Consider the following 19,044-nt stretch of genomic DNA (forward strand, 5'->3'; position numbering starts at 1 on the left):
GATCAAATATGTAAAACTCCCACATACAATTACCTTTTGTGGTGCATCTTTAACAAACACAGATAACTTAATGATTTCTTGTCATTTTTTAGTTGCATAACTCTATGAACTTTTTCACAGAGGGATCAGAAAAATAATAAACGTTTAACAGGTTTTCTTCAAACATGGACAAATACAAATACATTTTCTTATTAGAGCTAATTGTCTCACTTCTAATTCTAAGGCTCCCGAAAGAGTATGATAGATATCGTCATAATTATAGAAGAAAAAGATGAAGATGACTGGACAAAGTTATAGATGACTTATGCATGCATATGATATTTCCGGGTTGGCGGATCCGTGGTCTATTGGCTACACATTCGTCTATCAATCCAGGGGTCGCAGGTTCGATTCCCCGTCGCACAACTAAAATACTCCTTTCAATAGGGACTTTGGGTGGTCCCGTGTGACAGTGCATAATAAGCTCCACAATTTCTCGTTCAAATTAAGCATTCTTTTTTCTATTATTTTCAGCCTCCACATCCTTCTTGTGTCTCTCTGAGTCCTCAAACCTTGAAAAGAACTTGGAGAAGTTGGACGCGATGGCGGCCACCGGCAAGGCTATCACGATAATGCCATTAATAGCACACACGGCTCCAACGATGTATCCTAGAGTCGTTGTGGGAAAGAAGTCTCCATAGCCAACCGTCGTCATGGTAATCAGTGACCACCACATGGCAAGCCCGACATTCTCGAACGTGTTATTCTTGATTTCGACAAAGTAAATCATAGTGCCGTACACAGAAATGCTGACTAAAAACAATACCAGCAAAAGTAAAAATTCGTTGCAACTTTTCAATAGAGCAATGAGGAGAATGTCAAAACGGCGAAATATTTTCCGTAGTCTTATAATAAGGAAACAACGGAAAATGCTAATTGCGTTGATAACGATATAAACGTAGAGAATTGTCGAGTTCGCTATAATGTGTTTATTGGTTACGAACAATTTCGCAATAAACATGCACAATATTATGTGCGCTTTGTCAATGTTAAAGATATCGTGAAAATAACGCTTCTTGTGTGGACATGCCGAGAAATGTACTACACAATCTACAACGAACCACATCAGACAGAAGACCTCCGCTCCAAATATCCATGGGTTGGGATCAGTTAAATAAAGCAGCACAGCTTTGTTGCTGGTGATCACATCCGTTTTGAACTGATTGATATCAGCGTCCGAGAGTTTGAAGTAGCTGACATTGACCAACGGTTCATAGAGGTAAGAGTCAACTCTAGCCCACGGTTCCCAGACAATAAACAGCAAAATGGAGCTGATCACAACGATAAAGGAATAGACGAAGCAGTAAACCTGAAGAAGAAAGTACGAGCATCAGAGCTACAAATTGTTTTTGTTCTTAAGGACAAAATTGTTTACTTTTATTTCGATACATCCGGCAACTTTTCAAGCTATCATACGTAACCTATTTTGGAACGTGGTCACATGATGGTGAGATTATACGAGTTTTATTCATGGCACTTATACATAAACACTACTTATAACGTACTTAATCGAAACACTAATAAAACAAGGGACATTCTACAGTACAGGAAAAAGCTTAGTGTTCTACATTTTAACCAGGGCCATGTTTTAAGGGACTACATACTAGAGACACCGCGCTACAAGCCAACAAACAACACAACAATCAAAATATCGTCACTGGTCAATGTTGGTCTTAGCGCCTTTTCACGTTTCAGTTAAGACTATACCAACTATTTAACATGATGATAAAATAATTTATTTTATGGCTAAATATAAACTACGCTTACTTTGGCTGCAGCTGACGAAGCAGGATCATCCAAAAATCGCCAAATACTGTTTCCCCTTGGTATGTTAGTTGGCTGTTGGCTTACTCCACAGTCTTCAATAGCGTTAGTCGATGTGTTACCTGGACGTGGTTTATTCAGAATGATATTTGTTGATTCCACATCGTCAGCTGATTCATAAAAGTACTTCCAACAGCATGGCGCTAACATACTTATAGGGATTTTCCAAAAGTTTAACTCCTTTTGAAATTTCACTGGACATATATCCTTGGCGATGTGAATCTCACCATCGCGGTAGGCGTTCAATATATGGTTAAACGAGGTGGCGTCGAGGTCGAAATAAAAATGTTTGTTATTGTCGTCTCTATCCCCATTGTCTTCGTTTATTTCCATGTCCTCGCTTTTTGTGACATTCGCTAGAACACTGCAAGGGATTCGCTGAAGCACCGACCTCTGTGTTTTAAATATAGTTCCACCGATGTCGAGTATAATGATCTCACTGTTTCCCTTCCGATTCTTGTTGTTTGACATAGTTAATTGTTCGAACTCAGTTACGCTTCGAAAAATCTTTGCCGTACGCTGATGCAGTGTTTGCTTTGACGTAATTCGTTCCTCAAACAGAACAGGAGACCCAATCCAAATGCTAAGGTATTAGATGTTGCGAAGTGATGTTAACATAGTTCTGTGAATTGTCAGAGGTATTGGATGCCACAGAGCTCATTATGCTTTGGTGAATCTCCTATAAGTTATGTTATTTACCTAAGCACCACTCAACCAAGAAGACCCGGGGCAAATTAATGCGATTGACGCTTATTACAATCGTTTATAACGTACATATTGGACTAACTTCATCGGGACTTCAATAATGAGTGAGTAAAGTCTTCCAATAACATGAGTGATTTACAGAACGAATATATTGACAGTTCGCTTAGTAATTTAATTTCCGGGTTAGAGGCACAAGAAAACAACACTCCTTTTCCTAATAATGTGAAATGTTAACTCGATGAAAATCGTGTCAAAGTATATGTTTGTCCAGTATGTTTATTGCGAACCTGAGTGTATATTTTTTGTGGCATAATGGTAAATACATGTACACAACTTATCCACCGTTTACTTTCACAGAATGCAAGGAAAACGCCAGGTTTGTATTTTTTAACTCGACTATTCGAAGAATAAGGAGAGCTTTACTACTCACCCAAGCGTCGGCGTTGGCGTCACACCTTGGTTAAGGTTTTGCATGCAAGCACCTTTAAGTCAATATCTCAGTAAATACATCATGTATTGCATTGAAACTTTAGATATGTATTCCCAACTATCTTACCTACTAAATTAATGAAGTTAGATAACACTTATTTGAACATAATGCAAATAATAGGCCTTTATTATTCGACTTAGAAATTCTGGTTAAGGTTTTGCATGCAAGCACACATAGGTTAATATCCCAGCAACTACTTGAGATATTGCATTGAGACTTTAAACAATGGTACTCAACCATCCAACCTACTTAATTAACCAAGTTAGATATCTCTAGTTTGCATTTGATGCAAATAATAGGCCTTTATTATTTGACTTAGAAATTATGATTAAGGTTTTGCGTGCAAGCACACATAGGTTAATATCTCAGCAACTACTTGAGGAATTGCATTGACACTATATACAATGGTACTCAACTATCCAACCTACTTAATGAACCAAGTTAGATAACTCTAGTTTGGATTTAATGCAAAATAATTGCCCTTTTTTATTTTGACTTAGAAATTCTGGTTTAGGTTTTGCATGTAACCACATTTGAGTCAATATCTCAGCAAATATATCATGTATTGCATTGAAACTTTAGATGTGTATTCTTAACTATCTAACCTACTAAATTAAATAAGTAAGATAACACTTTTGTGAATATAATGCAAATTATGGGCTTTTATTATTTGACTAAGAAATTCTGGTTAAGGTTTTGCATGTAAGCGCACATAGGTTAATATCTCGGCAACTACTTGATGTATTGCATTGAGACCTTATACAATGGTACTCGACCATCCTATCTACTTAAATAAACAAGTAAGATAACTCTAGTTTGCAATGAATTCAAATAATGACTCATTTTTTATTCGACATAGAAATTCTGGTTAAAGTTTTGCATGTAACCACTTTTAAGTCAATACCTCAGCGAATACATGATGTATTGCATTGAAACTTTACACACAGGCTCCCAACCATTTAGTCTTCTTATCTAATCAAATAAGATAACTGTATCTTTCATATTATATCATTTTTGCTCTTTTATTATGCGACTTAGAAATTCTGGTTAAGGTCTTGCATGTTAGCACACATAGGATAATATCTCAGCAACCACTTGATGTTTTGCATTGAGACTTTTTACAATGGTATTCAACCACCCAACCTAATTTAATAACCAAGTTAGATAACTGTATTTTGCAAATAATGGTCCTTTATTATTAGACTTAAAAATTTTGGTAAAATTTTTCCATGTAACCACATTTATGTTAATATCTCAGCACATCATGTATTGCATTGAAATCTAATCTTACAGTGATCCATGCATGTTTTGCCAAATCTTTTCAATCCTTACACTGAAAAGCGGCGGAATAGTCGAGCGCGCTGTCTCTGTGACAGCTCTTGTTATAACAAGTATCAAGTTAAAACAGTGCTCCTTTTAAAACATTACAAACAACAGAGTTGATAGGATTTCCAAACGAGGTGTTTCCATCGGAATGTCTCATATGTTGTCGTTGAGTTTATAAAGGTCTGCCCGCGCCATATAGTGACTGCATTATGGCTTGACCCCGCCACATCCTTAAGTGTTACTGAAGCATGTTTTTGAGGCCAAAGAGGGAGTTTTATTCCCACCGTTTTGTGGGATATTTTCCAAATGTCTCATATATACATATGTTGGTTTATAAATCCTAACAGGGTCTACCACATGACTGTCAAACCTATTCATAAGTAAATACTACATAACATAATTGAACGCCGTATATAGAAATAAGACAGACTGGCAATCAAAATGCGTTGCGGCTATCCAGATTATTATGTAGTGTTAATTGAGGTCATGTATACTGTTCACTCATAATGATCGTTGACTTTATTCGTGTTATGCTGTATGTTTTGTCATACTTTTGTTAAAAAGTTCATGATTAATTGATACCAGTTCCTTAAGTTCAGAGTTTTTCTATTTGGTGGTGGTGTGCAAGCTTATTTATACGGGAGCAAGACAAATCGACCCCTTACCAAATCGGCCTACTATCAAATCGGCCCCTAAGACGTTTCGGCCCTGCCATTTCGTCCCCTTAATTAAAATGACTCGAGACGTTTCGGCCCCTTAGTGATTTTCAACAGAGACATTTCGGCCCCTTAATTTTATTTTTTATCTTGAGTATAAAGAAAAACATTGTAGGTCGTCTTATAAATGTAAATGAGATCTGTAAATAACATCTTTAAATTTACAAATAGACAAATATGCATGAAAAACTTTGATATGACTGATATAAAAAATATAATTAAAATCTAAATAACTATTAACCCTATTTTTAATATAAAATGTTAGAAAATCTAAGAAAGTTTATTTGTTATAACTGTTAATTATCAATTGATCTTTAAAGACTTCAAAAAAATGTGTCTTTGAACCATGCGTTCTTTGCAAGGCAAACTGTAAGTGTTGTGGGTGTGAAAAAGACATTCAAAGACGTGTGAATGAATATTTGTCTTTAATTTGCTAATGTTATTTACAATTGATTAACGAAGATTTGAGTAATATAAACAACGTTTCTAAAAGTGGGTACCATTTGTTTTAAACGTATTGCTGTGCTACTGTTAAATTTTCGTGTATTGAACATTATAAACGCGTTGTTGTGCTACTTTTATTTTATTGTGTAATGGAATTTTTATAGCTGCTATTTGAATATGCAAATTTGTTTGTAAGATGATGATAATGGCCAAATAAAGGACGTGTCAACTGAAGCCATTTGACTTAAGCCTTACGCTTACTAATTTTATTGTTTCTTTGTTTTTATTTTAGCACTCTGTTATACGTTTAAATAGAGAAATATTTGAAATCCAAAGTTATAAGTTTAAGCTAAATTATCAACAATTTTGAATTATGTTCTGTATTTATATTGGTCAAAATATAATGCATGGCCAGGCCGCACAAGGGAGCTGATTTTTGTAATATACTTTATGGACACTTGAAATTTGTCTGAGCTCGAATGTGGGTTAACTACAGTCCAGCAACCGTAAGCGTTATCTCTTTTACACAATACTTTGATGCTTATATTTTGGACCCATATCATGTGATATTGCATTAAATATTTGTTAAGGAAAGAACAACAAAAAAGTCTTAAAACACAGACTTGTTTTGCGGCACGTCAATGATAGCCGGGTCTTTTTTGTATACTAGATTTTAGCACCGTCCCTTATAATGGGCAGTATAAAAGAGTCGAGTTATTTAGTAAAAACGTGATCAGCCTGGTGATGCATGGACTTAATACATGGTATTGAACAGTCCAAACGTTTTGTTAAATGGCGCTCGTTATAGGCCCATGCTTTTTTAAAAAAAAAATTGTAATGCATTTTCATGTTAATTGTTTCAACTGATTTGACAAAAAATCAAATCGAAGATATTCATATTTCTGTTCGAAAAAAAATTATGGCTTAAACCGTTACTAACGGTTTAAGAAAAATGCATAAAACATAAGTTTTTGTTCTCAAATATCAAAATCTGCTATCTTTTTTTTTCAACAATCTTATATAACTGGTTTCCATAAATTTTCGCAAAAAAATGGCTCGTTCCAAGACAAAAATAAAAAAAGTTGTCAAAACATTCAATCTGTTTGCTGGGCAAACGGACCAGTGGTCGATATTGTGTATTGGCCTCCTCCTCCTCCCATTCTGGTACAGGATAGCTCTGTTGAACCGTAACTTTCACACACGTGTGACATGTGACATATTCGTAAAACAAAGAGAAAAAATTTCACACATTCCTAAAAAGGTGCTCGGTAAACCTCGTTTCCGCAAACACCCTACGCTCGGGTTGGGATGCACCTATCTTACACTCTCGGCCATGGAAGATACTTATAATCCTAAATATAATGCTTATTTTAATCCTTTATTTAATACTTTACATATACATTCTGGTTAAGGGATGATCTGTTAGCACATGTAAGTCAATATATCAGCATCTATTTGATGTAAACTATTGCCCTATATTATTCGACTTAGAAATTAAGAGTTAATATCTCAGCAATTGCTTCGTTTATTGCATTGACACATTATACAACGGTTCTCAACCATTCATCGTATTTAATCAATCAAGTTAGACAACTCTATTTGGCATGCAGATTTTGACCCTTAATTATTCGACTTACATAGGTTAAGGCTATGCATGTAATCTTATTTAAGTAGTTCTAGCAATGCTTACAAAAAAGTCGAGCGTATACACGTTATATTAAACTGTAAGTTTGAAGTCATTCAAATCAGGCAGTCATCTCAAATTACTTCTGTTTCGGAGTTGTGACTATGCAAAACTACTACTACTACTACTACTACTACTACTACTACTACTACTACTACTACTACTACTACTACTACTACTACTACTACTACTACTACTACTACTACTATTACTACTACTACTATTTCTACTTATACCACTACTACAACTACTGCTACTGCTACAGCTTCTGCTACGCTGCTACTACTGCTAGGGACAAATTCAAATCCAAAACAATCACGACCTACTTTAAGTTTTATTAGAACAGTTTTTGTGATATCAAAAAAAATCATCAAAGGGGTAAAATATAAGAACGTTATTTTATGTTACGCAATTTCACCATTAGAGTCATTTTGGGGGTTTCGTTTAGTCATCTATGATAAGTACTATCCAATATCACAATAAATACAATGTTTAAAATACAAGACTCGCGATGAAGCGTGTTGTTTAATATGGTATAAATAACTCAGATTTTACCGGTTGAGCTGTGAATGCACTTTTGAATTGATACATTTTAGATACATCTAGATTTTGGGTAAATGACATAATTATACAATAGTTTATACGAAAATGTATCAGATTTGTACTTGATATGTTCGGAGCCAACGGAAAACGGAAAAAAGTTTTTCGGTATAACTTAAATTTTGCAATAACGAACTACACATGTCTTATTTGTTATCTCAAGTTTTTCGTTATAACGGAAAAGAATGGTATAACGAAACCGTATAGAGTTAAGTCGGATTTCGTTAGAAATAATTTCTTTTCCGTTATAACGAAATATAGCTCTGTTATAACGTAAATTATAAGTTTTTAATTTGTTAGACAGTAAAAATATTTTGTTTTAACGGAGAACATTATATACCAAATTACTCATTTCTATAACGATGAAGTATTTTTCCCCCGAAAATGTGAATGTAATTATACGCTACATTTACATTTGTCAATAGCCAATTGCAGTTAGTGTGTACACTAGGGAAAGTAACTCTGGATAGGAATCAGGCAAACATACGTATGTTTCAATACATTAGGGTCTATTTTATTTATAAGCACTCGACTATCTAACCGCGCGTAACCTTAAAATGAACTAGCTCTGACCCTAACCCGTTTGTTTGTTTGAGTATATCAAGGTGTGTCTGAATCTGCTGGCTGCATTAGGACGCCATCACAACTTTTGTTCAAATTCCATGAGTGAAATGATACAGAAGTGAATGCAATTCCCAGTCATATCCAGATATTAGAAGACTTGAAAGAAAAACAGAGTGAGATACAAGAGATCCGGGTGCTATACCCTAGAAACTAAGTGTTTTGATTGGCCTGTATATTTAGCTGACCAATAGGCTGTATGGAATCACTAAAGCATGTCTAAGGATAAGGATAAGATCAATATTGAATACTGGCCGTCTGTACGTAAAAAAACTCTTGGTTCTTTAACGTGCTCGTTGTAAAGCATCGATAAACGGGATACAACTTTCCTCGGTTAAACAAGTCCCTTTTATTGCCAAGCGCTAGGCAAGGGAGCTTCATTGTTGCGGAAATGTAATCAATTTATCACGTGGTATACACACACTGGTATATCGCTTTGTTTTGCTACTATCATGGAGCGTCGTTCATATCGTATTTAGTAATTCTCTAACTGAATAAAATATATTACATGAATCAGCAAGTAAAATTTATAATAAGTACCGAACTCATTAGATCTTCAAACGAAATGACTTAGACCACATTCACTATGACGTCTGATATACTTATAACTTCCAGATATCTATAAAAAAAACCCACCTTTTTTGAAGTGGAAGATATTACCATTAGTCGTATGTCCAATGCGTCGTATCCTGAATAAGAACTACCCATACTGCAACTTCCGTTCTAGATATAATAATACAGTTATAAAAATAGGCCTCATCTAATTACTGGTTTGATGGAATGATGATAATATGCACCGATCTTTTATTTCGTTTAGCAGAAAGGACTTGGTATATAGACTATATATTCTAAAACACACTGTAAAACTAGAAACGTCCATACTTCGAAACAGAAAATACACGCACAATAGCATGCAGAAGCGACCACAGTGGCTTGATGACAAAGGCTCATTAAAGTCACAATAAAAAAATTCAACTAGCCAAAATTATATTTTATACATACTTGAACATGTATATCATCAATATAATACATTGCCATAAACATAAAATGAGATTTGAAAAAAATTAAAAATACCCTATACTGTAATATTACAGTATAGGGTATTTTTAATTTTTTTCAAATCTCATTTTATGTTTATGGCAATGTATTATATTGATGATATACATGTTCAAGTATGTATAAAATATAATTTTGGCTAGTTGAATTTTTTTATTGTGACTTTAATGAGCCTTTGTCATCAAGCCACTGTGGAAGCGACTATGAATTTCAACATCATCATACATTCCATGACAAGTTTGTGGACAAATGAAGATAATGACTTCAAAACTCTGTCGGGATACTTTCATGAAAGTTACCATCGAATGTAAATGTTGTGTATTTACGTATTCCGAAATTATCACATTATACACTATAACATACTGTTAGTCCCATGTACATAATGCTACTTGCAATTGTGCTTTTTTTTTAAATGTATACGATTATCCTTAATTTATACTTGAAAGAACTAACCTTTTAAAGTGGCATGGCAACTAAAGGAATAGTGCGCGTGTGGATTGGCCGTACAGCTGGCAAAACTAGTTTATGTTATTACTGTATACAGTGCTCTAACCCATCTTACTTTTTGTAATGTTATGCATGAATATAAACCGCCTTTGTAAACACTTGTTCCAATATTGCACCTGCTTAAAACTATATGCTTTTATTTCCAGGTCTCCAGCTCTTTGTTTTGTTTTGATGTGTTATGTATGTTTGTTATTCATGTCGGAAAATGAATGACCCATTGAGCTTATGTTTCTTGTTAGCATATACTCGACTTTAAATAAAAAAAATATTGTATCTTGTATCATGTATCAAGTGTTTTGTTATTTGCAGACTTACATGGGATTGCACGGTCCATTCATAATCAAAGATAGGGACGAGCCTTCTCTTAAAGAACATATCATGGTTATTCAAGATTACAACAACCGGTATACTGACGAGGACGTTTATGTAAACACAATGAACGGCCATATCTATGACAAAGGGAGAGCTTTTGGATTCTTGCCAAAGATCGACGGCTCGGTACAGTCCCCGGCTGACATTACATCGTTACTCGTCAACGGCAGAGGTCGCGTTTATGATCAGAGTGGGGCAGCATTAACTCATACACCATTCAACGTATTTTATGTCCAGTCAGGTCAACGCGTTCGGTTTAGAGTAATACTAGTGCAACAAGCTATGACTCGCTGGCTTAGTCATACAGCATATTGTTTCAATAGACAATCACACATTGACTGTAGTTGCAATGGATGGCAATGAAATAGAACCTTTTAATACAGACTATATCATAATGCACACAAGACACAAGAATCAATTGCAAACTACTGGATACGTGTGGAATCGTTGCATGCTGCTCATGTCAGACTGTTAGCATATGCAATTTTAAGATACGAAACAGCACCTGAGGTTGCGCCGGTGACTAAACCAAGGGATTGCACAACACTGCATTCTTGTATAGTCGTGAACTGTCCTTTCGAGGAGTTTCCAGGATGGCAGTGTCGACCGATAGATTCTTTCAAAATACCAGCTTCAATTAAAGATCCAGTGCCGACACAAGAAACTTTTGAACTTTGCTTTTATGATGTATGATGGCGCAATTAATACACACGTTAATGGTGTGAAATGGCAATTACCCTCTGTTTCAGCCTTAACCCAGCCTAAAGAAATCGTAACCTGCAGTGAAAGTGATGGTTGTGGACCAGAGAAACCATGTAAATGTACACAAGTTCTTAGCGTCGACTTCGGTGACACGTTCAACTTACCCTTATTAACAACGACCTTTTCGCAATAGTTCATCACCCAATTCATGTGCATGGTTACAGTTTCCGAGTTTTGAAGATCGGCTATCGTCCAACGAACGCTAGTTTTGCACAAATGGGCGAGAATACAGACATAGATTGTCACAGTCCGAACCGCGCCGAGTCACTTTGCAACACTGCTTCATGGAGCTACCTGGTATGGTGGCAATGTGCCTGATGTCGACCTTGAACGAGCTCCTTACAAAGACACACTTACTGTTCCTGCGGGAGGATATGCAGTTATAAGATTTGGGCAGACAACCCCGGACTGTGGGCTATACATTGCCATTTCGAAATACATCAGGCTATGGGTATGTACACTACGTCCTATTGTTTGTTTATGCTTCAATTTGAGTACAGGTTAGGACATATCATATCAGGGATGATTGACTTTATTTATTTGCTAGTTTATGGATAGGGAGTAATTAATAGCATCACCAATTACTACTACAAACTGCTTCAGGTATGTCTCTGCTGTTGAATGACATATATTTATATATAATTCTCTTTCCATATCTGCTGGTGAAATGACAGCACGCCTTACTGAACAATCCACAAACGTGCCCTTTCATAATCACACTCTATTAAAAAACAACAACAGTACACCATATTTAGATATAAATATTTCATATATCAAAACCTATAATTTGGGATAAATCAATTACAAATTGACGGAATGCAGCATTATAGTGTGCTTCTTGGGAGCACATGGTTGTTGCTGTTTGTTCACTCGAGTTTGTGTAATGATATACTGATACTCAAGATTTGAATGAAATAAAACAACAAAACGTTACCGGTATCAAAAGTCAACAAGTTTCTCCTATACGTAACAATTGGCGCAAAAAGGTCTTAAATGAGCAGTTAATGTCGCAGATATATCAGGATTTACGCATGCGCATAAGGCAGGACGGACCGGTTTTGCTCATTTTGCGGCTAGGTTCCCGACGTAACACGACCGTCGGGACGCCTGGGACGTAATTGGATCACCGGTTTCTAACGTCGACAAGTGTCCCCAAAATGCTACTTTACTATGAGAGCCCCACATACCTTATAATGGCCACTTGGTGTCAAAGATAACTCCGGATCCACGCAAGCGCGGACAGCGGGGCCGGTTTTGTTCTTTAGGTCTCTCGGTTCCCGACGAACCGCGATCGACGGGCCACCTCTAACTTTATTGTGTCACCAGTTTCAAACGTCAACAAGTTTCTCCTTTATGTCACAATTGGCGCTGAAATAGGGACAGTATTTTTCTTTAGGCGGCTTGGTTCCCAACACGACCGCTGTGGCACATCTGACGTAATTGTATCACCGTTTCCATTCGCCTACAAGTGTCCCCTAAACGCTACTTTTCAATGCGGCCCGCATACCTTGTCGAAGAAACATGCGGATCCACGGATGCGCCGACGTCGGGACTGGTTTTGTTTTTAGGTATCCCGGTTCCCGACGGAACTCTTACGTCGGAGCGCCTCAGACGTAATTGCATCACCGTTTCCATTCGCTTACAAGTTTTTCCTAACCGTCACAAATATATGTGTTCTTACCAGATCATTGTCGCCCGCTAGAAAAATACAAAATAAAAATATTTTTATTATTTTTATGTTCGCTCGCTTTATTTTATTCTGAAAAAAAAAATCCGATTACCTAGTTATCAATTTGTTGTGGTCTTTGGAAGCAATGAAACAATGTTAATGACCCTAGCACGGAATTTTCAAGTGCTAGCCTTTCTTTAGGGTCTCTAAAAATATTTTGCTTGGAACCGAAGGTCCAGGAGCCCTTTTCAATAAGGGAATTTTTTCATAACATCTCAAGGAACTTCACAATTGGCAGCCATCATATTAACTGATTTTTTTTTTGAATTGTTACAAATATTAATAAAATACACAAATATAATTTCACTTTATGACTAAAATTGTTCTTGAAACAGGCTCTAGAATTCATGATTACGAACAATCTCGAGTCGGAGTCTAGACTATGTTATTCCCTAATAGTTAAGTTTTTAGTTGAAAAATAAAATAAAGACAAAAAAGTACAAAGCATTAGTTGCTGTACCTTCACCACGCACTCTGTTGTCACTTACTGAGCAATAATGTAGCATTCGAACATTTGAATATCGTAGTGATTTATCCATAGGCTTCATGATAATGCATGGTAAACTCTGATTTACGAATACTGACCTGATATGAGATTACTTGCATAAAATAAAACAAAGAAAACACCCTATTTCAAGGTACAATAGCTGAAATCGCAAAAATATTAAATGACTGGTAAGTGCTATAGTTTTACCTGTATTGCTAACTAAATGTGAAACTTGGTCGAAAATGTTAGTAGGTAAAAATTTAATAAAACATTGTTTAAGAGTTGCGTCCATTAATATTCAAGAAATTTAATGAAAACGATGAACTTTGGAAAAAGTCCAAAGGAGAGTACAAGAAAAACCGGTATCAAAAAGCCAACAAATTTGTTGATCACAATTTTATCAAAACCAAGAAAATTATCTTGGCTATCTTTATGCACACTTTCAAGCACATAATCATTGCACTTCTTCTTGAGTTGATTCTCTTTTCAAAAACCTACCAGCTGTGTATTTTAGTGGAAATAAACATGAATTTATTTTCTCCTCATTATTTTAGAATATCTAAGAGAACCCTTCTATCTCTTAATGTATCTGTATTACATATTGACAAACTTTTTAAGGCTGAAACAGCTGTTGATACCATAATAATTCTTTAGGGATAAAGACCTACATTTTTTGAAGAAAAAAAAATGCATATTTAGTGTTAAATTACGTGCATTTAATAAATATTTTTTATGTCAAACATACGTATTGTTAAGAAGAGATTTGAAAGACGATACCCTATCATATTGTAGAAAAAAAATGACAATGAAGACATCTAGAGCGTATCGTTAACAGTCATGAAATGAGGGATTTATCTTACATACGGTGTTGATACGAGGTTTACATTTTTGGAATTCATAGACATTCGCATAACAGATAATGAAATAATGCATATAACAAATGTTATTTCATTGATCAGCCTCAAGTGAAATACGTGGAGAACATATTTGCGATATTAATGCTTCAACATGTGAATTTTGGCTCGACGTAGACTTCTGGCTTCCAATGCGGCAAGGATTTTCACAAAAACTGTATGTCAACGAAACTGACGGAAAATTGTACCAATACGGCGATTCAACAAATTCTACGTTTTCTCCAGATGACGTCATTTTAGGAGACGGCTCCGACTATGACCGCCCGTTAATGTTGTTTAACAAAACGTTACCCGGGCCCACACTTACCGTGTACAAAGGACAGACGGTGAAGGTACATGCTAAGAACAGCATGTATGTATTTCTTTAGACCTTGTGGTCAAGGATAACCCGTGAAAGTGCAAGCACTTATTTCCAACGGGGTCCTTTGTTTTTGCTGAAGGGACAGCACGCTGAAGAGACAGTGGTGGGATACAAGGAAGTCCGGGTGCGATACCCTAGCTCTTTTTCGAAGAGACCCCTTGGTTCTTTTACGTGCTCGGTGTAAAGCACCGATACACGGGGTACAGGTTTCCTGGGTTAAACCAGTACTGAGTACACCACTTTTCCAAGCACTACCCTTTAAATGCCAAGCGCCAGGCAAGGGAGCTACTTGTACCAATTTTTAACGTCTTTTGGTATGACGCGGCCAGGGATCGAACCCACGACCTCCCGCTCCGTAGGCGGACGCTTAACCACTAGGCCACGGAGACGGTATTATCATTATTAGCATGCTCGGAGTGCAAACGTCCGTCCATTGGCACGGAATCGAGATGCGAGGAACACCCTGGATGGACGGTGCGGCCTTCGTGACGCAGTGACCGATACTTATATATATATAATTGTTTTTTTTTTAAGTAATCTCTAACACATATCCGTTTATGTACGTGAGCTTGTTGACATGCTTCTACATAGATTGGTATAATTTATAGTATAATAAGCCATAACGCGTTTGTTTCAGGCTAGCCGACCGAACATATCTATCAGAGTTCCATATGAAAACGAAAATGCCTGTTGACTGCAATTTAACATACCTTATTGAAAAACAAACAAAACAACAAACATCGTATAACCCACATGTTCCGACACGTAACCGCAAACAAACCATTTTATATTAGATTATTCAAAATGTTGATATTTTACTTCTCTTAAAAAATGCGGATGAGTTGATGTTGCTGTCGAGTTGATTCCTTTCTTTCCTTGACTATAGACTCATGTTAGTCATTGCTCTTGATTTTAGTAAATGGTATAAGTTTTTAATTTTGTTTATAAACTAATAACCTCTTTATAATACACATATATATTAAATACTATAGATAAATTATGCTTTCGGAATAAATTGACACACAATAACCCGATCTGATCGGTGACAAATAAGCGGGTACATTATACGTAAATACTAAGCACAGAATGTGACCCAGGATGCCCTCTTAATATTTAAGATTAAGAATGCTACTTCAGAGTGATATTTGGTTTAGGTCTGAGTGATACACATCATTTGTAATTGTTAAACTTTAAAAACAGTCAAATACCTGCACTCAGAGTGAAGTTTTTTTATAAATATCTCAGAGAATAAATGTTTTGGCTGGAACAGAATTAGGCTGTCTTTCGGCCTGTCGCAACATGGTTTCACTGAAAATTTAGCGGTGCTTTAATTTCAAAGTGAGTGAATTTTTCTGAGAAAAATTGCGACGTACTTTTTTGTTTCAATCAATTGGGTTTGAACTGAATTTAAGAAAAAGTATAGTTGCCATATACGTGAAACGCTAGAAATGGCATTCTATATAATAGTAAGGTTTAAGGTTTATTACGTAAGACATGTCATATAAAATCAAAGGTAGTTTTCGTAATTTATATCGTCATAGATACAGCAGAGATATAATACATACTTGATATATTTAAAACATGATATATGATGAAAAAGATATTGTTTGATACTGAGATATTTCAGTAATATTAACTTAGGCGCTGCCTCTACGGGCTTGAAGTAATATTGCCGGGCACGTTATCGTTAAAGTTTACTTAAGTGAAACATACAAGGAGTAAAAGGGAAACGTTCGTCATGTATGTTAATACAACTTGAATGTCTTTCATCCAATTTTATATAACAAACAGTTCTGCTGCAGTTGACAATTTATTTGATATATACACAAATATCTACAATAACATTGTATACACTATATGTTATACATTTATATGACAAGCATATGAGTACTAGCAGGATTAACCAGGTAGCTATCGTAGTTCATGGTGGAGGTTTACTACATGACGGTACTTACTTAAATCAAGGGTCTGTGCCTAGCGGTTTCAGACAAGAAGATTTTCAATGATTTCCCTATCCATAGCTATGAAAGAAAGTTGTCACCTCTGGGTGGGGCCAGTTTTGATATAAGGGGCAAAATTTGAACAAAGTTCGTTTTAGTTAAAATAGGACTTCTGTTTATTTTTGTTGCCATGATTGTTAAATTGATAGTTTAAGTCCATAAAACCTTCTTCCATGGTCATGTATATATATGATTCACGTAAAACTGGCAATGCACTAATTATAAAACCTTACTTCTATAGAACATATGAAATTGGCAATACGGTACGAATACGGGATTTACTGATAGTATTTTACTTAAAGCCTGTATCACCTGAGCGCTTTGTTTACCAGCCGACAATTCTTGCCAAAATGGCAGCAAGATTCGCAGCTGTCAGTGAAAATGGTAATTTTAGTCTTTAAAATACTACAGTTTTTTTTCGGTATAATAAAATAGCCTCGGTCGACAGTATTTACCTCAGGTTGACAATATGCACTGTCACCCTCAAGGCAGTCAATATTTATATAATAGAGTTATATAACTGGGCTTCGTCTTATTACTGATTTGATGTAAAGATGTTAATTCGCACCAATCTTTTATTTCATTTACCAGAAAAGACTTGGCATATCTAGCCGATATATTCTAAAACACACCGTAAAACTTTCATACTTCAAAACAGGAAATACACGCAGAAAAACATGCAAAAAACGACTATGAATTTCAAAATCATTATAGATTCCGAGACGAGTTTACGGAAAAATTACTTTGTCGGTATACATTCATTTCAGTTACCATCGAATGAAAATGTTGTGTATCTATATTTTCCGAAGTTATTACATTATACACTGGAACATACTGTTATTCCCATTTACATAATGCTACTTGCAATTGTGCTTTTCTAAATTTATACAATTAGCCTTAATTTGTACTTTAAGGAACTAACCTTTTTACGGTGGTATGCCAACAAGAGGAACTGTGCGCGTGTGAATTGGTCGTACAGCCGGGAAAACTAGTTTATGTTATTACTGTATACAGTGCTCTAATCCATCTTACTTTTTGTAATTTTATGCATAAATATAAACGGCCTTTGTAAATACTTGTTCCAATATTGCACCTACTTGAAACTTTATGCTTTTATTTCCAGGTCACCAGCTCTTTGTTTTGTTTTGATATGTTAGGTATGTTTTTTATTCATATCGGACAATGGCCCATTGAGCTTATGTTCTTTGTTCACATATACTCGACTTTAAATAAAAAAATCTTGTATATTGTATCATGTATCAAGTGTTTTGTTATTTGCAGACTTACATGGGATTGCACGGTCCATTCATAATCAAAGATAGGGACGAGCCTTCTCTTAAAGAACATATCATGGTTATTCAAGATTACAACAACCGGTATACTGACGAAGACGTTTATGCAAACACAATGAACGGCCATATCTATGAAGAAGGGAGTGCTTTTGAATTCTTGCCAAAGATCGACGGCTCGGTACAGTCCCCGGCTGACATTACATCATTACTCGTCAACGGCAGAGGTCGCGTTTATGATCAGAGTGGGGAAGCATTAACTCATACACCTCTCAACGTATTTAATGTCCAGTCAGGTCAACTCGTTCGGTATAGAGCAATGAACCCTGGCTTAGTCGTACAGCATATTGTTTCAATAGACAATCACATGTTTACTGTTGTAGCAATGGATGGCAATGAAATAGAACCTTTTAATACTGACTATATCATACTGCACAGTGGGGAACGGTTTTATTTTATTGTGGAGACACAAGAATCAATTGCAAACTATTGGATACGTGTGGAATCTTTGCATGCTGCTCATGTCAGACTGTTAGCATATGCAACTTTAAGATACGAAACAGCACCTGAGGTTGCGCCGGTGACTAAACCAAGGGATTGAACAACACTGCATTCTTGTATAGTCGTGAACTGTCCGTTCAAGACGTTTCCAGGATGGCAGTGTCGACCGATAGGTTCTTTAAAAATACCAGCTTCAATTAAAGATCCAGTGCCGACACAAGAAACCGGGAGGTTCCGAGATTTTCTTTTGAACTTTGGTTTTATTATGTATGATTGCTCAATTTATACAAACGTTAATGGTGTGAAATTACCCTCTGTTTCAGCCTAAACCCAGCCTAAAGAAGTCGTAACCTGCAGTGAAAGTGATGGTTGTGGACCAGAGAAACCATGTTCTTAGCGTCGACTTCGGTGACACTGTTCAACTAACCCTCATCAATAACGGCTTTTTCACAATAGTTCATCACCCCATTCATGTGCATGGTTACAGTTTCCGAGTTTTGAAGATCGGCTATCGTCAAACGAACGCTAGTTATGCACAAATGGGCGGGAATACAGACATAGATTGTCACAGTCCTAACCGGGCCGAGTCACTTTGCAACACTGCTTCATGGAGTGAT

General features: G+C 36.0%; 1 protein-coding gene across 1 annotated transcript; it reads right to left on the reverse strand.

Moving 5' to 3' along the window:
• Positions 1-484: 484 nt before the first annotated feature.
• Positions 485-2,334, reverse strand: LOC128235473 (potassium voltage-gated channel subfamily C member 2-like). The gene is made up of 3 exons (XM_052950290.1): positions 1,807-2,334; positions 1,101-1,348; positions 485-788 (listed from the first exon to the last, which is right to left on the reverse strand). Exons 1-3 carry the CDS (start codon positions 2,332-2,334, stop codon positions 485-487), a joined length of 1,080 nt encoding a protein of 359 aa, XP_052806250.1.
• Between the last annotated feature and the right edge of the window lie 16,710 nt (positions 2,335-19,044).

This window comes from Mya arenaria, chromosome 5, assembly GCF_026914265.1.
Source record: "Mya arenaria isolate MELC-2E11 chromosome 5, ASM2691426v1".
In the NCBI taxonomy this organism is placed as follows: domain Eukaryota; kingdom Metazoa; phylum Mollusca; class Bivalvia; order Myida; family Myidae; genus Mya; species Mya arenaria.